Raw genomic sequence first — 23,629 nt, forward strand, 5'->3', positions numbered from 1 at the left:
TTTTTTTTTGACACAGTGTCTCACGTAGTCCAGACTAGTCTTTCTATATATCAACTTGAGCTCCTGAGTCTCCTGCCTCTACCTCCCAGTACTGGAATTACAGGTGGGCCCACTACTTCTGGCTACTTCTTCATTTGAAAGGTGTGTTTCTTTTAATGTCTGCACTGTTTGCCTGTAATGATTCCAGACTTGCCTTGCCCCTCTAGATCCACTATGTGTTTGAGGTAAGGCGCAGGGGTCCATTTCATTTGTTCTTGTCTGATGGCTGTTTATTTCCTGAAGACTGCACTGCAGTGATATCACTTTGAATCAAGAGTGTTCATTTGTGCCCTTACAGGGTTTGAGGCGTGGTCTCACGTGGTTTAGGCTGGCCTTGAAATTCTGAACCTTCTGCCTTTAAGTTCTGAGCCAGCCCACTTGGCTCTGGGTTTTCCTTTACTCATACAGGTACTTTTGGGTTCTGTGAAGGAAAAGCTTGTTAAAGAATAGGGGAAACTTGCTGATACGAACTCTTAACTCACTTAGTGCCATGACTATGCAAAGAGGTACACATGGATTTCCCACCCTCAGTCTTTTACATGAGTTTACATGAGAAATCAATCACCTTGCACTAAGTATCAATAAATACATCTTCACAGTAAAAAACACCACAAATCCAAAGAGCAATGACTTCAAGGGTTTTCATTCCTCTAAACTGTCTTATTTTCCTACACACCAGCCCCAGAGGCTCAGGTTTCAGACTAGTACCAGTTATACAGAACTGTATCTTTATGTAGCATGGGGAAGATGGTGGATGTGAGCCTCAATTTCAGACTAGTGATATGATTTACCAAATTCCACCTCACAGTGCAATGCTAAGCCGCGGTGAGCTGGTGTAATCCACGTTGGTGATAGATGGTATTTTAGAAGTTGGCCTGTAAACACAGGCTTTATCACTAACGAGGATGGTCGGTATCTGAAAGCAAGTGAACACAGGGAAGGAAGGGTTCAGAAGAAGCCTGATAAAGGGGGCTGAGAGTAGACACCGCAGGGAAGGAAAGCCGAGAGCTGCAGCAAGCCCGAGCAAGAGCCACCCTGAGGGCAGTCTATGCTCAGTAAAAAGCCTCTTGGATTGACTTCCCTCCTCTCCTGGAACGTAAGGGAGCCTTCCCAAGGTTTCTGCAGAGCTGGTCTTCAAGCTTTAGCTTTGTTTGGGGAGCAATTTTAAAGCAAGGGGGAAGGCAATTAGGTCCCCGCCTCACGAAAGCTTTTAGCCACTGGGAGTCAGCTCACTGGATGACCGGTGAGTAAAGGCCAGGAGAATCTGGAAACTTAGAGCAGGTGGTGTACAGCCTGCCTTGCCCACTATTGGCCGCAGCCAAGGCTGAGCTCCTTGATCACGTGAGAGCAGAAGCCTTTTACTCTGGGCTCCACTCCACCAGCCACGGGTTGGAGAGGTGCCTGCTGAGCAGAGCCACTCCCTAGGAATGTCTTAAGTCCACCTTCTAGAGCAAGCATCATCCCTCAGCAGGACCTCTAGGAGGATTAGCTTTCTTCCCCGTGTTCAGCAAGTCCTGTCCTTTGCTGCTGTAGGCAGTAATGGCACTGTGATCAGTCTAATAACTTCTTATTCTTCCCGACACCAAAAAGCCTCTTTGAAAGCAAGGGTGGGTAGCACATTGAGTGCTGTGTGCCACTGGGCCGTATTCCCATTTTACGTTGGAGCAAATGGGGCAGTGGAAAGCAAGGGGAGTAGAGCAGGAAATTCAAGACAGGCAGCTGAGCACCGGAGATCTTGTCCCATCGTGCAGCACTTCAAATATTAGTTATGGGCACTTAGACACCTGGAGTTGAGGCCGAAAGGAGTACGCTAGCTCTCTCTTTTAGCAGAGCTAAAGTGAGCCTGTGCCAACACCCACGTCTTAATCTTGGCTTCTTGGCCCCCAGGCAAAGCTTTTATGCTCTGATCAGAGGTGGTGTCTGTCCTCAGTGTTCAGTACTAGCCCGGGGGCTTGTTCCCAGGGCAGATCTCCTGGTCACGTTAGAGAGGGTGGAGGTGGAGGAAACTGACCGAAAAGAGTCTGGACAAACCTTAGGGTCTCACAGTGGAGACAGCAGCCCTTTTCCAGGCGTGCCACTCAAGACCTTCCCCAGACAGTCTCGAAATCCTTGCTGGCCTTGTTCTAACTGCCCAGTCCAGACAGGTCTCAGGGCAGAAGCACCTCGAACAATCCTGGCTTTGTTGCTAAGAATCTGTCCCTGAATTTCCCCGTCTATGCCCAGTGTCTAACCTCTCTCCAGCCCGAGAGACCGGAAGGCGCAGGCTCCCGTGGAGGAGTCAGAGGGCAGGGGACGCAGCTGGCTGGCTGGCGTTCACGGGAACCCGCGTGGGAGGGCAGCAGGGGGTTCGAGGCGCGCGGGGCGCCACCGGGGCGCGGGCCGTTTGGCGGTTCGTACTGCCTGCCTGGTCTGAGGTTTCTTCCCGCAGCCCTCGAGGTCGCGATGGGCTCATTAAGCCGGCAGGTAGGCAGTGCCCTGGCGGCGGCAGGCGGTCCTGGAATGTGCGAGGGGCGTGATGACAGCGACTGCCGCCGGCCTCTTTGCGCAACACCTTCACTGTATATATACCGGGCTCTCAGCTGCGCTCCACCTGGGTGCCTCCTGCAGTCCCTTACCTGCGAAGGGAGCGCTGGTGAGTACACCGCCGCTGCTACCGCGCTGCCGGCTGCTTCTGCCCTCAAGGACCTTCACTGAGTTTTTTTTTTTTTTTTTTTTTTTTTTTAAGTGACTTCATTCTTATAGACGTCCCCCCATGCTGAGCGCAAGAGACTTCCTTCATTGCTTCACTGGCTCTGGGCTGCAGAGGAGAAAAATAGAGCAAGTCTTTCCGATCTTTACTGTCAGGGCAACTCTTGGGACATTAGGGAGGTGGACAAGTCCCACCTGGAGCTTCTATGGTAGCTGTGCCTGAGTGGCATAGGGTGGGAGCCACCTGGCTGGGCTCACTCTTTGGGTCACTATCTGTGTGTGACCCCCTTCAGGTCCCTGCCATGCAGTTGCCCTCCTGGTGACACCTGGGTATTTTCTGCAAATTGTAGTTTTCTGGTCCCTGGAGGATGAGTCGCCTCCAGGGGGACTCAGCCAAAGGCTTCTGCCCCTCAGATGTGTGGAGCAGAACCTAGGGTTTGATTTCTGTTTCAGGCAGAGGGTACTAGGCAGCGAGGTGTTAGTAACTTGCAGGAAGAATCTCCGCTCAGGGGAGACCCAGCATGAAGGAGGGGAGTGCCTGTACCGGAGTTTAAGCTCCATGGGGGGCAGATGCCTGCCTTAGGTGCTGTGGTTATTTTCTTCAACCCCTGCTTTCCTACTCTGGGCGGGGGTCTTCAGGAGAGTTTTGTGCTAGCCGGGATGGCTCTGTCATCTTGTGTCCCTTTTCTGACTTACAGACTATAAGCTGCCCTCTGTTAGGCGTTTCTGGAAAACCCGAGCCTCCCCTCTGTGGCCATTGTTTGGGATTGGAGACTTGTCTTATCCTCTGCCAGCTGATAATGACCCTTTCTGTTTTGTAAGCTTGTAAATGGATGGCAAGAAGGGCAGGCTTTGTAGTAGTTTGGGATGTTCTTCAAGTTGCCCCTCTCTCACCTCTATTCCAGGCTACCACAACTGTAGCTGCTAGATATAAGCCAGGCACAGAGTAAATTCAGGAAGAAAACAGCGTTTGGGGAATCTGATTATAGTAAACTAGTTTTCAGTAATGATTACATTATGCTTAGGTTTACAAATTCAGGTTTTTTTTTTCACTCCCCCAATCAAGGCAGAATATGGTTACAGTTCAACTACAAAACTCATTTGCAACCTAAGGATTGAACTCAGAACCTTGTCATGCTAGGTGGTCACTATGCCACTGAGATGGAGATGTATCACCAGCTTTTGGCTTTTTGAGACAGTCTCACGTGGGTCAAAATAGTCTTGAACGAGTCCTGCTCAGGCCTCAGCTTCCTAAGGGCTGGGATGATAGACTTGTTCTACCACACCTGACTAAACGTTACTTTAAAATATCATAAATACAAACTAAAAGGACATTGTGACAGTTTGAGGGAACAAATTTATAGAGATGGGCCAAATGCCTATTAAAAAAATTAATTACTAACCAGGTGGTGGTGGGGCACGCCTTTAATTCTAGCACTTGGGGAGGCCGAGGCAGGTGGATCGCTGTGAGTCCAGCCTGGTCTACAAGAGCTCCAAAACAACAGAAACCTTGTCTCAAAAAGTAATAATAATAATAATAATAATAATAATAATAACTGCTAGGCGGTGGTGGTACATGCCTTTAATCTCAGCACTCTGGAGGCAGAAACAGGCAGATCTCTGTTAGTTCAAGGCCAGCCTGTGTAAAGAGTTCCAGGACAGGCTCCAAAGCTAGAGAAACCACGTATCAAAAACACAAAAACAAACAAAGCCATTCTCAAGATCTAGAGCCGATTAGTTGCGTCTCCTGCTCCCTTTATGAACAAGGTCTTGCTGTAGCTCAGGACATATCATACATGACAATCCTCCTGCCTCCGCTTTTGCAGTCTTGGGATGTCAGGCATGTATCACAAGTACCACGCAGTGTCTTCAGATCATGTCGCTACCTCTCCTGTGAGGGAGGGGTTTTCCTGATTAAAGGAAGCGAAGGGAAGGCAGCTCTTACCCTCAGTGATTCTACCTCCTTCATTTATTTTTTTTATTTTTTTATATTTATTTATTAAAGATTTCCGTCTCTTCCCCGCCACCGCCTCCCATTTCCCTCCCCCTCCCCCAATCAAGTCCCCCTCCCTCCTCAGCCCAAAGAGCAATCAGGGTTCCCTGCCCTGAGGGAAGTCCAAGGACCGCCCACCTCCATCCAGGTCTAGTAAGGTGAGCATCCAAACTGCCTAGGCTCCCACAAAGCCAGTACGTGCAGTAGGATCAGAAACCCAGTGCCATTGTTCTTGAGTTCTCAGTAGTCCTCATTGTCCGCTATGTTCAGCAAGTCCGGTTTTATCCCAGGCTTTTTCAGACCCAGGCCAGCTGGCCTTGGTGAGTTCCCAATAGAACATCCCTATTGTCTCAGTGTGTGGGTGCACCCCTTGCGGTCCTGAGTTCCTTGCTCTTGCTCTCTCTCCTGCTCCTGATTTGGACCTTGAGAATTATGTCCGGTGCTCCAATGTGGGTCTCTTTAATCGCCTGATGAAGGTTAATATTCAGGAGGATACCTATATGTTTTTCTTTGGGTTCTCCTTATTTAGCTTCTCTAGGATCACTAATTATAGGCTCAATATCCTTTATTTATGACTAGCTCCTTCATTTAAAGCTTAAGAACTTCTTAGGTCTCCAGAGAACATCGGATGCATGGAGTTGAGTTGTCTCTGAAGCTGTAGTGATTCTCTGAGCAGTTTTTCTGTATCTCAGGTTTCCTTAAGGTACGGTCATAAAGTTAGCACCAAAAGATAAATATAAAACCGATCTCTCCCTCTGGAGAATGGTGTTGAAGGTGGTCTCAGAGGTGACTGCTATCTGAGTATGGTGGCATACTTCTGGAGAGGCTGAGGCAGGAGGATTGCCATAAGCTATATGGGTTATATAATACATCCTGATCCCCCCAAATGCCGTAGATTAGATGAGTTGATCAGTGTGCACGACTTATAACACAGCCTGTAGGTGCTCAATACACGCTTGCCTGCCAGCGCCAGCCACTGTCCTTTAAGTTCTGTGGTCATTCTTGTGCTGTGGTCACACCTGGTGTGAGAAAACAGGACCACTGACCTGGGTCATTTCACGTTTTCATTCTCGGGCCCCGGCTAGGCAAGCTCTAAACACAGCTCCCCCCGCCCCCATCTCCCCATCAGGTCCTGGATGGAGAGGCCCAAACAATGCAAAGTAAAGGGTATGAGTGACTGCCAGGTGCCCCACACTTCCCTGTTTGGTGAGTCCCAGAAGAGCCCAGAAGTTTCCCCTTATGGGCCTGCCCAGGAGGAATGAGTTCCTCTTGGCAATGTGTGTGATTGCGATTGCCTGAAGTGGAGCCAAGAGTGAGGTTTCCATCCAGCTCGGTAGAGGCGGGCCTGGTGTGGGCTCAGGATGTGGGGCACTTGGGATAGCTCTTGCTCTCGCTGGACAGTTGGCACCCTGTTAGATGGAGGCTTCCCTCCTTGTTGGCTGCTTCTGGCAGGAACGAGAGAATGCAGGAATATGGTGTTAGGTGGGTAAGTAGAGGAACCATGGCATCTGGAGGTAGGAGAAAACCTTTGGAGGGGCCAACAGCTAAGGCCCCTTCCTGCAGGAAACAGATTCGGTACCTGACATGTGTCTGGGTCAGTGACCTCAAACTGCCATCCCAGGCTCTCTCTGCCCTGCTTTTCAGGAGATGAACCTGGAGGACTGCTGTGTTGGACAAAACAGTCATTGCAGAATTCCTGATCACTATATTGGGTATTCAGTTGGCCGCAGGAGTGATTCTTGCAGAGGCCACAGGAGTGATTCCTGCAGTCGTGTTCCTGAGTCCTTGATGAGCCAGAAAGAGGCTCCTGGTGCTTGGATGGGGCCTGGAGGCTTCCCTATCCCCCCCTGCTGTGAGGTTCATGGTGTATGAAGGTTCTGGCTCTGAAAAATGCATCCTTGGGTTTACACGTTTACACACACACATGCACACAGAGACACACTGAGCTGTGTGACGTTTAGGCAAATTTTTTCACCTCTTTGCCTTGGTTTTCATTGTATCCTGGAAAGAAAAATTCCTTCTTTGTTCCAATAATGTCATCCCCAGGCAGTGGTGTGACTATAGACTGCTTCCTTGGTTCTCTTTGCCTCGTTTGTCTTTTGAGAGGTCATGTCACGGGGCATCGCTTATCCCTTGGGATCCTTATTGTGCCCAAGGCTGGCAATGAAATATTCATGTAGACCAAGTGGGGTTTCGACTAGTTCATGATGCCACTCATTTCTCCAGTCTGGGTGACTCTCTTGGGCAGTGGTCAGGCCTCAACTACACTCTCCAGGAGGAATATGACAGACACTCTATTTTTGAGATGATGACATTGAAGCCTAGATGGCTCCTCAGGGCTGGCCACCCTCCACCACAGCACTGTCTCATGGCTGCTTGTCAGACACTCTAGTCTCCACAGAAGTATTACTTTCAGGGACCTGGAGGATCCCTGGGAAGATGATCTGCTCCACTGGTCAATTGTAGGGTATTTGCTTGTTCCAGGCCTAGCCTTAGCTCCAGAGTTCCCTCTGCAGGCTCTAGGTCACCGGGCAGAGGAGGCCGGGAGAGTGGAACTTGTGTGTGCACCAGAGCAGCAGAGTGGCATGGCTGGACGGTTGCCAGATGTCCTGCATCTCCTACTTTTAGGATACATACAGCTGTGGGACTAGAGAGAGCCAGGAATGGCATTTTAGCCAGATGTTTTAGGGAGCTAGGGCTGGGTGGACCGTGCTCCCGATGCTGCCAAAGCTGGTTGTGTGTGCAAAGTGGATGGATCTATGCCTCCTTTCCTGATCTGCCAGGAAATGGCCTAAGTGGTGATAGAGGAAACTGAGTACTGAAATTGCTTCATAGGAAAAGTGTTTATGAAGTGTACTTGAGTTATTGAGCACAGAATAAGGTGGTCCTCCCAAGAAGGAGCACGGGCAATCCATAGAGACAAACTAATAGTAAATGGCACTGGAGGTGGGTGAAGGCAGTGCAGATCGGCCACAGAGGTTAGGGACAGTCTTCCTGTTTGAGTCCTGGCCAACCATAGAAATCTGATTCTGGTCAAAGAATACACCCTGTAGCTAACAGGGAAATAACAACCCCAGTTCCTTGGTGGGGCTGTAGTGACATCAGGCCATGGGTTCTAGGGATAACTGCTCTAGTCAACACATCTTGGCCAGTCCCACTTGCATATGGCGGCAAGGGACAGCCTCCTATCAGGAAGACTCAGGCTCACTTTGCTACTTAGTCACAGTCCATGGATGGGTGTATTCCCCCGGCAGACCCTGAGTACTGGCTTCTCATTTGGTTGCTATGTTCATTCCCCTGGGCACTGGAAGAGAGGTCAGCAGGTTACTGCCCCCTGAGAACTTAGGTTTGCTTTGCAAAGGTGAGGTAAAGGTTCATGAGGGGAAAACAATCCCTGTGTTTAAGATTATTTGAATTGGGGGGTATGTGGGGGATGGCTCTGCAAATTTCTCAGTATGCCTCCAAGAATAGAGAGCCCTTTCTGTGAGCCCCCACATAGTTCCTTGAGTAGCCACAAATAGCTCGTTGCAGTTCTAAAGGTTTGTGTATGAGTGTCCATCCTGCTTTTTAGTTTACGTCTGTTTCACTATACTGGTCTGACATACATCTTGCCATTCTCCTGCATCAGGCTTTCAAATTTCATGGTTACAGGAGTCCATTGCCTTGCCCAGCTTGAAAGCTGGATTTTGTGTCTGTGTGTCTGTGGCGGGTGATCTGGCGACCAGGTCTCGCTATGTCGCCCCGGCTAGCCTAGGCTGGCCTTAAACTTAGAGATTAGCTTGCCTCAGCCACCCGAGCTGAGATTGGTATGATCTTTGGTTTTTGAGATAGTCTCACTCATGTCTTGGACTTGCTATTTTTCCCTTTCTTCGAGTACAGGGATTACACAGATTGCAGTTTTCATGCTATAGCTCCTAGTGATATAATAATCTTCTATCATCATTTTAGCAAGATACTCCATAGTCACAAGGGCTACAGTGTTCTGAGAAGCCCATCAGTACAGTTGTCATTTCCATACAGGGAAACAAAAAGACAAGGACTTACCCAAAGTCACAAAGGCAGAACTGGGTCTTGAACCCAGGAAGTGGCCATCTAAAAATCCAAGTTTCCTCTGGGAGTCTTCAGCCCCTTCGGATATTTGACAGTGTTTCAAGACGTAAAAATCGGAGTGAGGATCTTGGCATTTAGTAGAGACAGGGCTGACGCTAAATATCCCTCAGTACACAGGACACCCTCCCTCACCAGAGACCTGCTCGCCCCAGTTGTCAGTGTGTAGGTTAATAAACACTCAGTCCACGACAACACCTTATCTGAAATGTAAATCATATACCAGTTGTAGCCTACCACCCATTCCCAATTCCATGGGTAAAACTGTGCTGCAGGAAGACAAGTCATGTTGCTGCTGCTGCTGCTGCTGCTTACGGTGGGTGAGGCCCCAGCCTGGCAGAAGTGCTGGCTCTCGGCTGCCAGGCTGCTTCTGCGGTAGTTGTGCCTTCCTTTCCATGCACAAAGCCTGAATAAGAATGTCTATCAGGCACCAGCTTGGCACCAGGCAGCTCTTTGATGCCCATTAAATGTTCCTAGTTATTAGAGATTAAGAGATGTCACAGTGATGTGTGATGGAGCGCCAGATGAGTCACACAGTTAGCACGTGCCAGGACTGAGAAGGACAAGGCCAGCACACAGAGGAGGGAGGATCTGGGTTCGGTGCTGGAGCACTGTATGAGGATAGAAACGGGACTTCAAAGTGGCAGGACCACACTTTGGGGGGAAGTGCACCCAGAGAAAAGGGACCAGCTGAAGGCAGCAATGGGTGGTAGAATGTGGGGGAAAACGTGTAGCCCAACTGTGTTAGGAAGGTTCATCCATGAGATGTGGGGGCCGCACGAGGGAAGCAGTGACTTCCATTCGGTTGCAGAGGCCCTGGCTGCGGGAGGGGCGGAGGAAGGGCGATGCTTTCCAAAGGGAACCAGGAAATGCTTCCAGGTGGAGCCGATAGGTCTGGGAGGTTTAGGAACACTCGGAGATGGCTTTGAAAGTCTGGAACAAGGACGGCAAGAGTCAGATAGAAGAGTTCTGCTGAAGGGAACATGTGTCTTGACTGAAGGACGAAGAGTTAGCTTAGATTGGGGTGAACTTGAAGTGGAGACGTCCATTGGCAGCAGCAGAGAGGTTGATAGCCCCAGGGAACAGGTCAAAGACTCCTCCCATACAAGCTCCCAGGGCGGAGAGCTCAGGTTGGAGCCCTGAGTCAGGCTCTTCCTCCCTGCCTTGTGTGCCCAGGTTCCATCCACTCTTTCCACCGTGAGGTGAAGCAAGACACTCTCACTTTGTGCTGGACCTGCAGTCTGAGCCGTTTCGCTCCCGAGCGGACTCAGATGAATCCTTAGCTCACCTCTTCACCCAGGTGTGTCAGGAGACACGCAGAGACCAGGAGTCCATGATTTGGCGGGGACACGGGATGAGGCATCTTCTCACTACATTGTCCCAAGTTGGTCTGGATACTAGGGTCCTTGTGTGTCCCCTACTTGGCATTAATTCAGTCAATTCAGAGTGTTGTAACAGAGCTTCTAGAATGGGAGCCTCACTTGGATCATGTAATTCCATCTGAGAGCTCATTTTCTCCTGGCTAATTACCGTGAGGTCACACAATGGAGTAGTGGGGTATGACAAACCTATTAGAAATCTATTGTCGTTTGTTGCTGTTTTTCGTGTCTTGGTTGTACCAATGAGCTAACTCCCCAGCCCAGTGTGTGTGTGTGCGTGCGTGCATGAGTGCATGCGTGCGTCCTTCTCTTAGCCCAGCCTGATCTGGAACCCCCTGTGTAGCCAGGCTGGCCTCAAAATCAACCATAAGTCACATACCTGGCTAGAGCCAGCTCTTTTAACCTGAAGTGGGATAGATGCGGACCGTCCCACCTGACTCAGAACCCCGTGGAATGATCCTGGATTTCAGTCACAACGTTGCCTGAATTGGGACAAGTATGCTCCTATTTATAATAAAGAGCACTTGCCTGTGTTTGGTTTTCCTTACCGCCATCAATGATCTGCTGTCTGTTACACCTTGATTAGAACACACGTTCCTGGCTTTTTTTTTTTTTTTTATTTTACAAATCTGTAAATGACTGAGCAGGAGATACCTTCTCTGTGTTGCCATCACTTCAGTGAACATGCTTCGGGCCTTACCGCGGGCCAGGCAGAGCTTCGGGCCCTAAGGATGCCCCTTTATTGGTAGTGCCTGTCCTTCAGTAGGCAGGAAGTAGAGGTCAGTTGGACCCTGGTTCTGGGAACCCTCTCAGGAGAACTGATCAGGATAAGACAGGTGTTTCTGAGCGCTCATGTTCCTCCCCTTCTAATTCGCATAAGAGAAATAAAGGAGTAGGGCGAAGATGCGGGATTGAAGGTACCTGAGCCATGGTGCCACCCATTTCTGAGCCTCCTGCCTGTGCCCACAGCATCCTCTCCAGTATGGTACATCTTCATCTGGAGATACGCTCCTTCTCTAGTCCAGGCTTCCCTAGAGCTCTACTAGGTGACCCAGGCTGGCCTCGAACTCATGGCGATCCGCCGTGCCACAGGCTGCTGAGTGCTGGGATTACGGTGTGAGGCAGTGAACCTCGCTACCGCAGCACAGTAGATTACCCTCCGCCCACACCACTTACTTCGCACATCTTGAATTGCTGATGAGGCTGGACTCTTTGCTGTTTGTACTTCCTTTTCTGCGAATCTTCTGTTCTTTGGATTGTTTTGCTTTGTGGTGTCAGCATAGGCGGCAAACGGTGGCCAGCCAGGTGAGCTGGCACCGTAACTGAGAGGGGCATTGTGGAGAAAATGGGTTATGAGGAAGTCTCTGCAGGGGCTGGAAACAATGTGGCTCTGATAAAGGGCCACTGATCATGGCAGGGCGACCCAGAGATAGTTGTGACTTATCGGCCCCCATCTCATAGCTCCAGAAGGATGAAGCATTGTCCCCATTCTACAGTGGAAATTGGTACTGAATGGTACTGAATACTTGGAGGCACACAGAAGGGTCCTGAGGCGCATCCACTCGTGAGTGGTACTGTCACTGTCACGCTTTTGCAGAAGACCCAGATGGTAGGGAAAACAGGCTGTCAAGGAGTATGTACGTCTCTCACACGCTTAGCATAGGTGGATGTCAAGACCACTGGCTGAGGCTTGGTGCTTATTTACGGTTGAACTTGCCTCGGTGCAACTAGCAGATGGAGTCCATTGGTGTACGCATCTTTCCTGTCTCCCATTCCTAAGCAGATTTTTACAGTGTGGCTTTCTCTCAGGCAACTCTCACACGAGTGGATGCATCCTCAAGCTCTCTCTTTTCTTTTGCAGATCATGGCTCCTTGGCCCGAGTTGGAAAATGCCCAGCCCAACCCCAATAAATTCATTGACGGGGCCCCAGGTCCACAGTCTAACATAGAAGTCAAGGACAAGGAGCCCACCCAAAGTAAGTGCTCCTTACCGAGGTGGGGACCGGCCCCATGCGAGGACCCACCGAGACTCGGCTCTCGTTCCTCACGGCCTTTACTACTTGTTTGAGCAGATGAAAGTGGGACTCCTGTAACCAAGATTGAGCTGCTACCCTCCTATTCCACCGTGGTCCTAATAGAGGAGCCCACTGAAGGGAATGACCCCTGGGACCTACCTGAACTCCGGGACACTGGGATCAAATGGTCAGGTAAGAGGATGCCCAGCATCCAGCAGGGACCAGCAAAAAGTACCCAGCCAGCCCACAGTGTTTACCTTTGTGTCACATGTACAGGTTTCCAAAGAATGATAATTAGGGAGCCCCTTTGTTCCTTCAAAGAACCAGGGACGGAGGCCATAACAGATTCAGCGTAGGCTGATGGGTCATGGGCTTTACACGAGCTGCCGGGAATACAGCCAGCAAAGCTGGGAGGAGCAAGAGTTTGCTTCTGCTCCAGGTGTGGGATTAGGATCAGCAAGGGGCCCAGCCATCTAGGAGAGACTTGGGTGGTCAGAGGGCAAGGGAACCCAGTCAGAGAGGTAAGCGGACACTGTTGTAGCTTAGCGCGGGCTGTCTGAGGCTGGGGAAATCAACCAACTTTGCAGCTTTGATTCCAGGGCTTATCTGCTGTTGGCAGTGCTTTATGGACATGTGCCTGTGACCCTGCACCATGTGACACATGCTCTTAACTACTCACCACTACCCCCCCTTACTACCCCCCCCCCCCCCCGTGACATTGTGGTTCACTTAAACATCCATTCTGGTCCGCTGCTTCTCCTTTGATTCTAGAAACACTCAGGAGGGGGCAATGAAATGCATCCTATAGAGAACTGGCAGGAAACCAGGCCACCCTGCTTCCAGGCCTTGGTACAGAAGCTAGTAGTGGTAGAAGGTGGAGCCGTCAGCTCCCTTGCCAAACATTTCTGTTCCAGCTGGGAAGACTCTAACTGCCTCTTCTCCCCCATATCCCCCCAGAGAGAGACACCAAAGGGAAGATTCTCTGCGTTTTCCAGGGGATTGGGAAATTCATTCTTCTTCTGGGCTTCCTCTACTTGTTCGTCTGCTCCTTGGATGTACTTAGCAGTGCCTTCCAGCTGGTTGGAGGTAAGGACCCTGGAGGCCTTGGGCTGGAGGTGGGTTATTCTTGACTCTTGAATTTCATGTCAGATGGGCGCAGCCACTCCCGACCTTATACCTCAACATGGTCGGGAGTGGCTGAGGGCAAACATGATGGAGCAGCTCACACTTCCCCATTACAGAGAAGAGGACTGGAACTTAGTGGCTCGGGTGGCTTAAGTCAGGAGCCAGGGCTGGAGCTGATTTCAGCTATCAGTCCCTTCTATTGTACCCAAATCCTCTCAGGAAATTGCTTGACTCCTTTTATCTGGGGCTCCCTGCTGTCTAGAGTATGGGCCACAGCAAGTAGGCAAGATCAAAGCCTGCTCTTGCTGAGGAGAGTTCACCCACGCACACACAGTGGATACCTTCCCTGGGCTGAGCCCAGGACTGATGGCCAGTGTGTCAGAACACCAGAAGTGTAATGGCCATGTGTGCTCAGTTAACTTTGGACCCTTCATGGGTGACAACAGAGAGATAGCAACCTGAGTGGCCCTGTCTGGAGATTCCTTCCTAAAGTCCCTCCCATTTGTAAGAGGGGACCAAGGTTCAGAGGTCACTAACTAACCAGACTTAACCCAACCTGTAATGAACACAGTGAGGATTCCAGAGCTCAGACCTGGGTGACAAGCCTCTGGAGTCAAGTTCTGCTTCTTTTGCTGCCTTGAACTAAAAACAGAAATTTAAAAAAATATATATATTTTTAAAATTCTGTTTTCCTAATTTATTTATTTGTTTATTTTTGAGATGGAGTTTTTCCGGTAGCCCTGGCCATTCTGGAACTCCCTATTTAAACCACACTGCCTCTACTAGGAGTAAAGGTGTGCTCCACCACACCCTTTCTAAGCCGGTTTTAGGCCAGGGTCTCACTATTTCTACCTGGCTTGGAACTCACAAATTCTGGGATTAAAGGCATGGGTCACCATGCCCAGCTGAGCTGATCCTTTTGACCTGAGAGATGGAGGGTGAATGGTAGGTCAGTTGTTAGGGGCTTAAGAGGTTTAAATTGGCCTTTGGATGTGGTAAGTTTCCCTGATCCTTGGGAACATTCATAAGGGGAATGGCTTGTGAGCATGATTATCGGGCTAATTTACACCCAGTCCCTCTTGAGGCATCCGCTTTAAAATGGGCTAGGGAAGGACGGAGGGTCACATAGACACTCCCAAAGAGACCTAGAATTCAGTGAGCCAGGCTCAGCTGGAGGTCTAGAGATTAGGATTTATGCTAAGCCCCGTTCTTGATCAGAGAAGCCTGGAAAAAGGCTGACTAGGGGCATGCAAGGTGGGAAGCTGTACAGGGAAAAAGAACCGTGGCTGAACCAGGTCAAAGACATGGAACGGGAGGCTTGTGGTTACAGAGCTTCCCTCTCAGGACCACGCAAGGGGAAAGAACAGGAAACACAACCCACAGCCCAGTGCAGCTCCCACTGTGGAGTGGGTTCCCACTCTCCAGACAACAGGTCCTGTGTGGACATTAGGACTGGGTGCTGCCGCCCCACCCATCCATCCTCACATGACCATCACTTTCCTCCAGGGAAGATGGCTGGACAGTTCTTCAGCAACAACTCCATCATGTCTAACCCCGTGGCTGGGCTCGTGATCGGGGTGCTGGTAACCGTCATGGTGCAAAGCTCCAGCACGTCTTCGTCCATCATCGTCAGCATGGTAGCTTCGTCGTGTGAGTTGGACCACCCGCTCTAAATCTCTCTAGGCCAGGTCACACAATTACCTTCCCGTCTTTTTTTTTTTGTTGTTGTTGTTCTTACACCAGTCTTTTAGCCAAAATGAATTAGAATTTTCCTACGTTGAGAGTAGAGGGTAACCTAAGCTGCACAACACAATGTCTCATGAACCTTTGGGCCACACACCATACATGCAGTGTTCTTGTCAACCCCTAGACTCACTCACTCACTCCCTAATCACCGATTCCTGGAGTCCTGTGAACTGGCTCAAGCTCTGTCTTAGGGAACAGGGGATTTCAAAGCGAGGCCCATGGGGGCTTCAGGGGGACAGCTAGTGCCCTAAAATTACATTCAAGAATAGGGCCCATGCAGATTCATTGACGTCCCCCATGGATTTTAACAGCTGTGTACTGTTATGCATGCCCGCTCCCCCTCGCGACAGAAGCTAAGAACTCCTTTCTAGCTGCAGTCAGTACATTCATCCCACATTGGGGGTTGGGTGGAACATGGCTCAGGCTGTCTCACGGTTCTTTCCTGCTCTTCAGTGCTGACCGTGCGGGCTGCTATCCCCATCATCATGGGGGCCAACATCGGAACCTCCATCACCAATACTATCGTGGCACTTATGCAGGCGGGAGACCGGAATGAGTTCAGAAGGTAGGCGTCTTAGGGCAGGCTTTCTGCCCACCAGGTCTGTTGTTGGCGTCAACGCCTTTATCTAGTCATGAAGGTGTGCTTGGAAGTTTACTCTGAGCCTCAAGAGTCTAGCGAGGGCTGGGAATCCTAGGTGAAAATCTACTTCTTGATCTGTAGAGCCAGAACAATAATATCCAGCACCTGGCACTGCATCAGGGTACATGAAAGGTAAGCACTAGCTAGACATGCGCTGCTGGGGTGGTAGCATTAAACAGGGCCAGTTGGGGCGGGCTTTACTGTCTCACTTAGTCATAGATAATTATAACTCCCTAAAACTTCCATTTTTGGCTGTCTCAACTAACTACCTCTTTACCTGTAAGCTGGCACAGGCAAATATGACGTGGAAGATACAAAAATAGGGCAGCTGGAACCAGGCAAAGGGAAACCCTCTTAAAACGTTAACGTGCGTATTAAGCGCGTTTCCCAGCATTTCCAACCAGCCATAGACTCTTACCAGAGCTTATTAAAATACAGAGGCAATTCCCAGCCTGTCTGTGATGCCATCGTGGTGTGGCCAAACAGCTGACATTGCAGTAGGCTGTTGGGAGACAGCTCATGTTTGTCGTGTCTGCCGGGGAATCGGCTATCACAGTGGTCCATCTACCTGCGCCACCTCATTTGGTTCCTGATGACATGTCTTGATGGACGTGATAATACACATTAAGGCAGGCACTCTCTAATTTGATCTCCTCATCCAGCCAGACAGCCTTCTCTGTTCCCCATCATATTCATCTTGATGCCAAAGGCAACAAAGTGCTGTCATTGACTGACACAACCAGGATTCCAGTGAGGTTTCAATTCTGGACATTTGGGGCTCATCTTGTATTACTTACATTGATTGCTGCCTCGTAGCCTATGGAATTAGAGGCCTAAGACCTATTGTGGTGCCTATATATATATATATATATATATATATATATGCATATATATGAGTGTGTGAATGCATGTATATATACATATGTATATATTTATATATAACTGACATAGCTTACTTTCCCATACTATGATTGTGTTTTCCACAACCAATATTGGTTGTGAAATTGATTGTCTGACATCCGTCTCAGAGGTTTGTTTGTATATACACACACACACACACACACACACACACACACACACAGTATCAAGTGTTTATAAGTCTCTTGTACATTTTATTGAGCACCAGGAAATGTTTGAATCATTTTCTCTTTCATCAGCAGTATATGAGAGTCTCTTAAATTGCCTTCTCCAGGATGAATGAGAGTAGCTAATTCCATAGAGCAAACATTGGGGCTTGCAATGCGCTTCTTTGACCAGTGAAATGAAGTTTTTCTCATTTGCTTATCAAGTGCTTCTCTCTTGAAGGAGAGTGTCATATACCAAGTGCAAATAACAAGAGTGTCATATACTGAGCATGTCTAGTGGGAAGATTTTTTGACATGGAGATCTTTCTAGAAGCAACATTTTCCATTTTCAGTGAGGAAAAAGCCTATGTCAGTGTTTGGATTTTACCTGGCTTTGTTTTTCAGATAGTTTCTTAATTTGAAAGTTGTGTGTCTCAGAATTTTGAGAACCTGAAGGTTTAGAATCCAGGGACTGGTAAGATGGCTCAAGTACTTAGTGTTCTTCAGATGGCCGGGCTTTAGTTCCCACTGCATGTGGTGGCCCACAACTGCCTGTAGTTGAAGTTTCCAGGCTCCTGATGGCCTCCATGTGGTACACATGCACTGAGGCGCACACACAGGTTGTAAGATTCTGATTGTCTGCCCCACTGCTCTCCATTTTTCAAGGGTCAGGTCGCCTTTAAAGCAGTTTAAAGTGGTCTAGGCACAGTGGAAGAGGTGGCTCAGTGGTTAAAAACAACTGTTCTTGCAGAGGAACTCGGTTTGATTCTAGTCACTATGGTGCCTCTCAACTATATATAACTCCAGTACAGGGAATCTAACAGGCATGGATGTGGCATACATACAAGCATACAGAGATAGCATTCATAATAATTTATAATTAGTGTGTTTGCCTATGTATGTATGCACGATATACATGCCTGCTGATACAGGAGTTATGGGTTCTTGAAATTGAACCCAAGACCTGGAAGTACAGCCAGTGTTGAGCCATTCTCTAGCCTTAAACATTTGGTAAAGGAGGGCTTGGGGTGGCCTGATGCAGTTCTGCTAACCAATGGTCGTTAGGGTTCTAGCCCTCACATACTATACTGGTTGACAATGTCCTACTAAACCAACCACCTGTGTGTACTCGGGTGGATGACAGCAAATACAATGAATGCCCAATTGTCTCATATCCCCTCACCAATATAATATTGGTGGTTGGCTTCTATCCCTTAGGGCATTTGCAGGGGCCACTGTCCACGACTTCTTCAACTGGCTCTCTGTGTTGGTGCTCTTGCCTCTGGAGGCTGCCACCCACTACCTAGAGATCTTGACCAACCTTGTGGTGGACACCTTCAAGTTCAAGAACGGAGAAGATGCCCCAGACCTTCTGAAAGTCATCACGGACCCCTTCACAAAGCTCATCATCCAGGTATGGTTATATTAGTACAGCCCTCATCGCAAGAGGCCAGGGACCGGAACACAAGCTTAGGTAGTTTCATGAGTGTCAGCTTTATTTCCTTGACATCAGCCTGGTTTGCTCTCTGTCGGGTTAGGGACTGATCGGGTGAGGCTAGAGGTGATGGGCACTTCTGCATCAGCATTTGGGGCCACGTGCTTCTCATTATTGTCAGCACAACTTATTGATAGTTACTGCTCTTCCCACCTGAGGCCAGTCATGCCCTCTGGTCCTTGGTGTCCTAGATACCGATAAAGGGCCAGCTGGGACTTGAACTTTGGCAGCAGGTATCCACAACGTCCTGACTATCAATGCCCTTGCTGTACAGTCTCCCTTTGAGTATCTGCCAATCTCTAGGGGATAATGATATTCTCTGCGGGAGGTTAGGATTGGGTGGTGGGACTAGAGGTCTTTGCATACAGTGTGAGTACATTGGCTCACAGTCACAGTCCCCAGTATACCCAAGGTCCTCCGACACCCACCACATCCACCAGGCATCACTGTCAAGGGTATGCTGACCCTTCTTCCCTATTGATCCCCTCAGCTGGATAAAAAGGTCATCCAACAAATTGCCATGAGTGACCCGGAAGCCCAGAACAAGAGCCTGATCAAGATCTGGTGCAAGACTGTAACCAATGTGGTAAGTGCCAGCAATGTTGCTGGGCAAGCGGTGGGTGATGGGTGAGTAGGTGTGCCACCCTAGGGGTTCAAAAGCAGCAGTCAGAAGCCAGTAGGGGAAAGAAATGAGGCTCTCGGGAGTCGAATCTGACCACCACCTTTCAGGGAGACAGCTGCCTTTGCTTCACTGTTAGGGACACACTCCTTGGCCTGGGACAATGCCTTCTCTCACAGAAGGCTGACGGGTTTCTGCTGCCTCTTTTTGCTTTTGTTCTGGAGACTGTGAAGTCTCTGTCCCACAGCACAAAAGCATGCAGCAGGGGCATCTCGACTTTCCAGGTATTCTTCCTGAGGAGGAATGCATACTGTGGCTCTCACATAGAGAAACTTGTCCAACCTGCTGTGCAGTCTGGGTGTGGCTCTCCCTTAATTCTTGGGTGGAGCGTGTGTGTGTGTGTGTGTGTGTGTGTGTGTGTGTGTGTGTGTGTGCACATGATAAAAGGCTGGTGATAAAATAATGAAGCTGAATTTCATCCCAGTGGTTCCAAGTACTCTTCAAGGGGTAGAGGCACCCCTATAATAGAGCCCTTGCATAGCCCCACTCCGTTCCCACTGTTGTTTCCCACCATGGACACTTCCCATGTTTGTCATTTAGACTCAGATGAACGTCACCATTCCCTCACCTGATAACTGCACCTCCCCTTCACACTGCTGGACTGATGGCGTACAGACCTGGACCATCCTGAACATCACCCATAAGGAGAACATTGCTAAATGTGAGTGGGAGGTGGCTGACTGGCCACGTCGGGGGTAGCCTAGGGACCTGACCAGCAAAGCTTCTCTTGGAGAGCCCAGTGATTACAGGAGAGAGGGGGAAGACTAGCCTAGGCCTTCAGGCGACTCTACACCACCCGAAAGGCTTGTGAGGGGATTCTGCTATGCTCTTTAGTATCCCTTTGTCAGGAAGTCAGGAAGATTGGTGGCTGCTTTGACAGTGTGGGGACTATTCACTCAGAGTCCCATCTGAACAAGGCCTGCCTGATGCTTCCCTCCTTTAGGAAGACTTTCTTCCATTTAAATTAGCCAGAACCCCAGTTCTTCTCTATCCCACCACCATGAATGCTGAGCACTGAGTATCTTGAAGCAGTGTGATTCTTTCCACAGAATAGGCAAACTTGTTTCACCTCTAAACGCTCTAGTTGCTACCTGTCTGTAGAACTGTGGTTCCCTGGATGTGTCACCAGGAACGTCTCCAAATGCTTTGTAGTAAAAATCACTTGGAGACCAGTGGTAGAAGAATCGGCTGGACACCTGCTCCTGCCCATCCCAAGCGATGACTTAAGGACCTCACTTCACCTTCCGTTCCCAGGAAGTGCAGCTTTTAACACGATTCAAGTTCAGGTCTGGTGGTACCTGCTTGTTATCAGAGGAGGTAGAGGTAGGAGGAAGATCAAGCTAGTCTTTATTTTGGAAACCAGCCAGGACTATACCACCAGATCCTGTCCCAAACAACAAAAACCAGGGGCTGGAGATATAGCTCAACCGTTAAACTCACATCCCACTCATGCAAAAAACTGCAGTTCCTGTATCAGGTGGCCTACAACCACCTGGAATTATCCTCCTAGGGAATTTTGACTTCTGGCTTCTATAGGTACCTGATATGGGCACAAGCACATGCATGCGCGTGTACACACGCACACACACACACAGACACACACACTTTAAAAACGTTTCTGTAAAAACAGCAAGCAGCATTGTCTCAAGGCAAACTTCAAAGAAGGACATCGTTAGCTTGAGCTCCAACGTGTCCAGTTGCCACTCAAGATTGTTCCATGAAAAAGAAAGAACAGGTTTTAGTCTTTCCAGATAGGGTGGCCCCTGCCCTCCTGACAAGACTTTTTGTGTTTCTCCAGGCCAGCACATCTTTGTGAATTTCAGTCTCCCAGATCTTGCTGTGGGCATCATCCTGCTTGCTGCCTCCCTGCTGGTCCTCTGTGGCTGTCTGATTATTATAGTCAAGCTCTTGGGCTCTGTGCTCAAGGGACAGGTGGCTGTTGTCATCAAGAAGACCCTTAATACTGGTAGGTTCAACACTTCAACCCCGTTCTGGCCTTTTCATCTTGCAATTTTCTCTATGTGGAACTCATTCTTAGATCCACTGAGCTACAACGATTAAGCTGCTATTTTCCCCGAAAATTCTCTGGAATGTCCTGTTGTAGGTCAGGGAGGGGAACAGGTACAGGCTCCCCTTGCAGGGTGGGCCAGGACCTGAGAAAGAAGCAGCCGGTTCGACCTTCTCCTGGGTAGGACTTCCATATGCTCCAGACTACCATGTCACCCTTCAGATCTCAGTGTGGCTATGAACAGCTGCATCCAGGGCTGTCACAAGAGAGCCCTGCTCTTACGTATTTGCCAGAACCAGGGGCCCAATTCTATGCATACAGAATTCATAGCTTATCCCTGAGTGCGAAATGATGCCAGACCAGGCTAGGGAAGGGGGCGGTATGCTTCTAACTCCACCTCTGTCATTCTGTGTTTGTCTGACACTCAGCCATAGCCTTGGCATCTATGTGAATTTGCAGGATGACCTAGATTAGGGAAGGAACTTGGCACTCTCAGATCATGTGTGGAGTTCAACCCTTTGCCCTAGCCTCTGCCCCTGGGTCCTGAGGAAGTGCCAGCCAGGCCTTCCACCCATGCCATTGTGGCCATCCCCAGGACCTGTGTGACATTTCTTCATTCCCTGTCTTCCAGATTTCCCTTTTCCCTTTGCCTGGTTGACTGGCTACTTAGCCATCCTTGTGGGGGCAGGCATGACCTTCATTGTCCAAAGCAGCTCCGTGTTCACTTCTGCCATGACACCACTCATTGGTGAGTTGTTACCTTGGGTCCTCCTTCCGGTCACCATTGCTCCTCCCTCCGTTACCCAGGCTCATGCCCTGTGTTCCGTCCTCTGCACTAGGTATTGGAGTGATCACCATTGAGAGGGCATATCCACTCACGCTGGGCTCCAACATTGGCACCACCACCACCGCCATCCTGGCAGCCCTAGCCAGCCCAGGAAGCACCTTGAGGAGTTCTCTCCAGGTCAGCACCTGCTCCTGGGTGGGCTACATACAATCCATCTGTGGTTTTGCAAAGCAGTGGTTTTGTTTTATTTTGGTTTTGGGGTAGATCTCATGGAGTCCACGTTGGCCCCACCTTTATAAAAAGTGGCCATGAGAACTCCTGTCACCTCCTGTGTCCCGGGATTCAATGGCACACATATACCCAGATGCAGACTATTTTCTCATGAGAGCCACACCTTCTGTTACATCCAAAAGGCAGAACAAAGATACTAGGAGAAGCCACCACAGGGAGCCAAGTGCGAGGGCAGTCAAATCTGTGGGTTCGGAAGAGCCAGGCATTTAAAACAGCTACTCTGTTGAGACACTAATCCCAAGGCATGGTGAAGCAGCAGGCAAGGCCATGCTAGGTGGCACCTTCTGACCTGAAAGCTTAGCTATTCAGAGGAGTCACTTGCTTCCCGTCCTTCCATTATCTCCAGACAGTTAAGCAAAGTGTTTTCACAGAATGTATATAAAACTCTGCACGGGCCCAGCTATCCACGCACTAGAAAGACATTGGGCGACTTCTGTTTGCCTCCACCCTCTCACCTCTCCAACACCCTCAATTTCAGATTGCCCTGTGCCATTTTTTCTTCAACATCTCCGGAATCTTGCTGTGGTACCCAATCCCATTCACCCGACTGCCCATCCGTCTGGCTAAAGGCCTGGGCAACATCTCTGCCAAGTATCGCTGGTTCGCCGTCTTCTACCTCATCTTCTTCTTCTTCCTGACCCCGCTGACGGTGTTCGGCCTGTCTCTGGCGGGCTGGCCAGTGCTGGTGGGTGTGGGCGTGCCCATCATCCTGCTGGTGCTTCTGATCGTGTGCATCCGGATGCTGCAGTCCCGCTGCCCTCGCGTCCTGCCTCTGAAGCTCCGGGACTGGAATTTCCTGCCCTTGTGCATGCATTCCCTGAAACCCTGGGACAACGTCATCTCCCTGGCCACCACCTGCTTCCAGAGACGTTGCTGCTGCTGCTGCCGCGTCTGCTGTCGTGTGTGCTGCATGGTGTGTGGCTGCAAGTGCTGCCGCTGCAGCAAGTGCTGCAGGAACCTGGAGGAGGAGGAAGAGGAGCAGGATGTCCCAGTCAAGGCCTCTGGGGCCTTTGAGAATGAAGCTATGAGCAAAGAGTTCCAAGATGAGGGCAAGGGCCAAGCGGAGGCCGTGGGCATGAAGACCATGTCCAATACTACAGTGTTCTAGAGGGACCTAGGAGTTGGGGGCGGCCAGCCTAAACCCCATGAGATCCGCTACTCCTGGATGTCTTGACACCTCACCAGGATTCCTGAGGAGGAGCAAAGTTGACATCAACTCTAGCTCTCTTACCAGAGTTTCAGCCTATAGGTGAATTGGACTTGTCTTGTCCCCTGCTCCCCAAGGGCATCTCCCCTCTTGGAAGACAGTCACAGAGATTGAGACTGTGAACATGGGCCCACAGATGACAGACATCCATGCCTAGCCTAGAATATGCTGTAGAATAAGACTGTCCTCGCCCAAAGGGCGAGCGTTAAAGGAGGCATTAGGGAAGGTTCTGGAAAGGGCCTCTGTAAGAGTATATGTAAATAGCTGTACAAAGCTGACCTTTCTTGGTATAAAGCTTCATCCACATTTTTTCTCTTTATCAAAGTCTGCTCCCTCTTCCCGGTAGCTCCCCCTAGGCATTCCTGC

General features: G+C 49.7%; 1 protein-coding gene across 1 annotated transcript; it reads left to right on the top strand.

The window, feature by feature from the left end:
- The first annotated feature begins 2,644 nt into the window (after nt 1-2,644).
- Slc34a2 (solute carrier family 34 member 2) lies at nt 2,645-23,222 on the top strand. Its single transcript, XM_005359230.3, has 13 exons — nt 2,645-2,671; nt 12,068-12,182; nt 12,279-12,413; nt 13,179-13,307; nt 14,853-14,996; nt 15,546-15,657; nt 18,015-18,210; nt 18,782-18,877; nt 19,511-19,631; nt 20,769-20,936; nt 21,610-21,726; nt 21,818-21,942; nt 22,535-23,222. The coding sequence occupies exons 2-13, from the start codon at nt 12,071-12,073 to the stop codon at nt 23,162-23,164; spliced, it is 2,085 nt and encodes a 694-aa protein (XP_005359287.1). The 5' UTR covers nt 2,645-2,671; nt 12,068-12,070; the 3' UTR covers nt 23,165-23,222.
- The last annotated feature ends 407 nt before the right edge of the window (nt 23,223-23,629 follow it).

Source organism: Microtus ochrogaster, linkage group LG1 (genome assembly GCF_000317375.1).
Source record: "Microtus ochrogaster isolate Prairie Vole_2 linkage group LG1, MicOch1.0, whole genome shotgun sequence".
In the NCBI taxonomy this organism is placed as follows: Eukaryota; Metazoa; Chordata; class Mammalia; order Rodentia; family Cricetidae; genus Microtus; species Microtus ochrogaster.

Coding starts and splice junctions, on each gene's coding strand:
- Slc34a2 (XM_005359230.3), top strand. CDS start 12,071: ATGGCTCCTTGGCCCGAGTTGGAAAATGCCCAGCCCAACCCCAATAAA. Junction 12,414..13,178: donor CACTGGGATCAAATGGTCAG/GTAAGAGGATGC, acceptor ATATCCCCCCAG/AGAGAGACACCAAAGGGAAG. Junction 21,943..22,534: donor CCTTGAGGAGTTCTCTCCAG/GTCAGCACCTGC, acceptor CCTCAATTTCAG/ATTGCCCTGTGCCATTTTTT.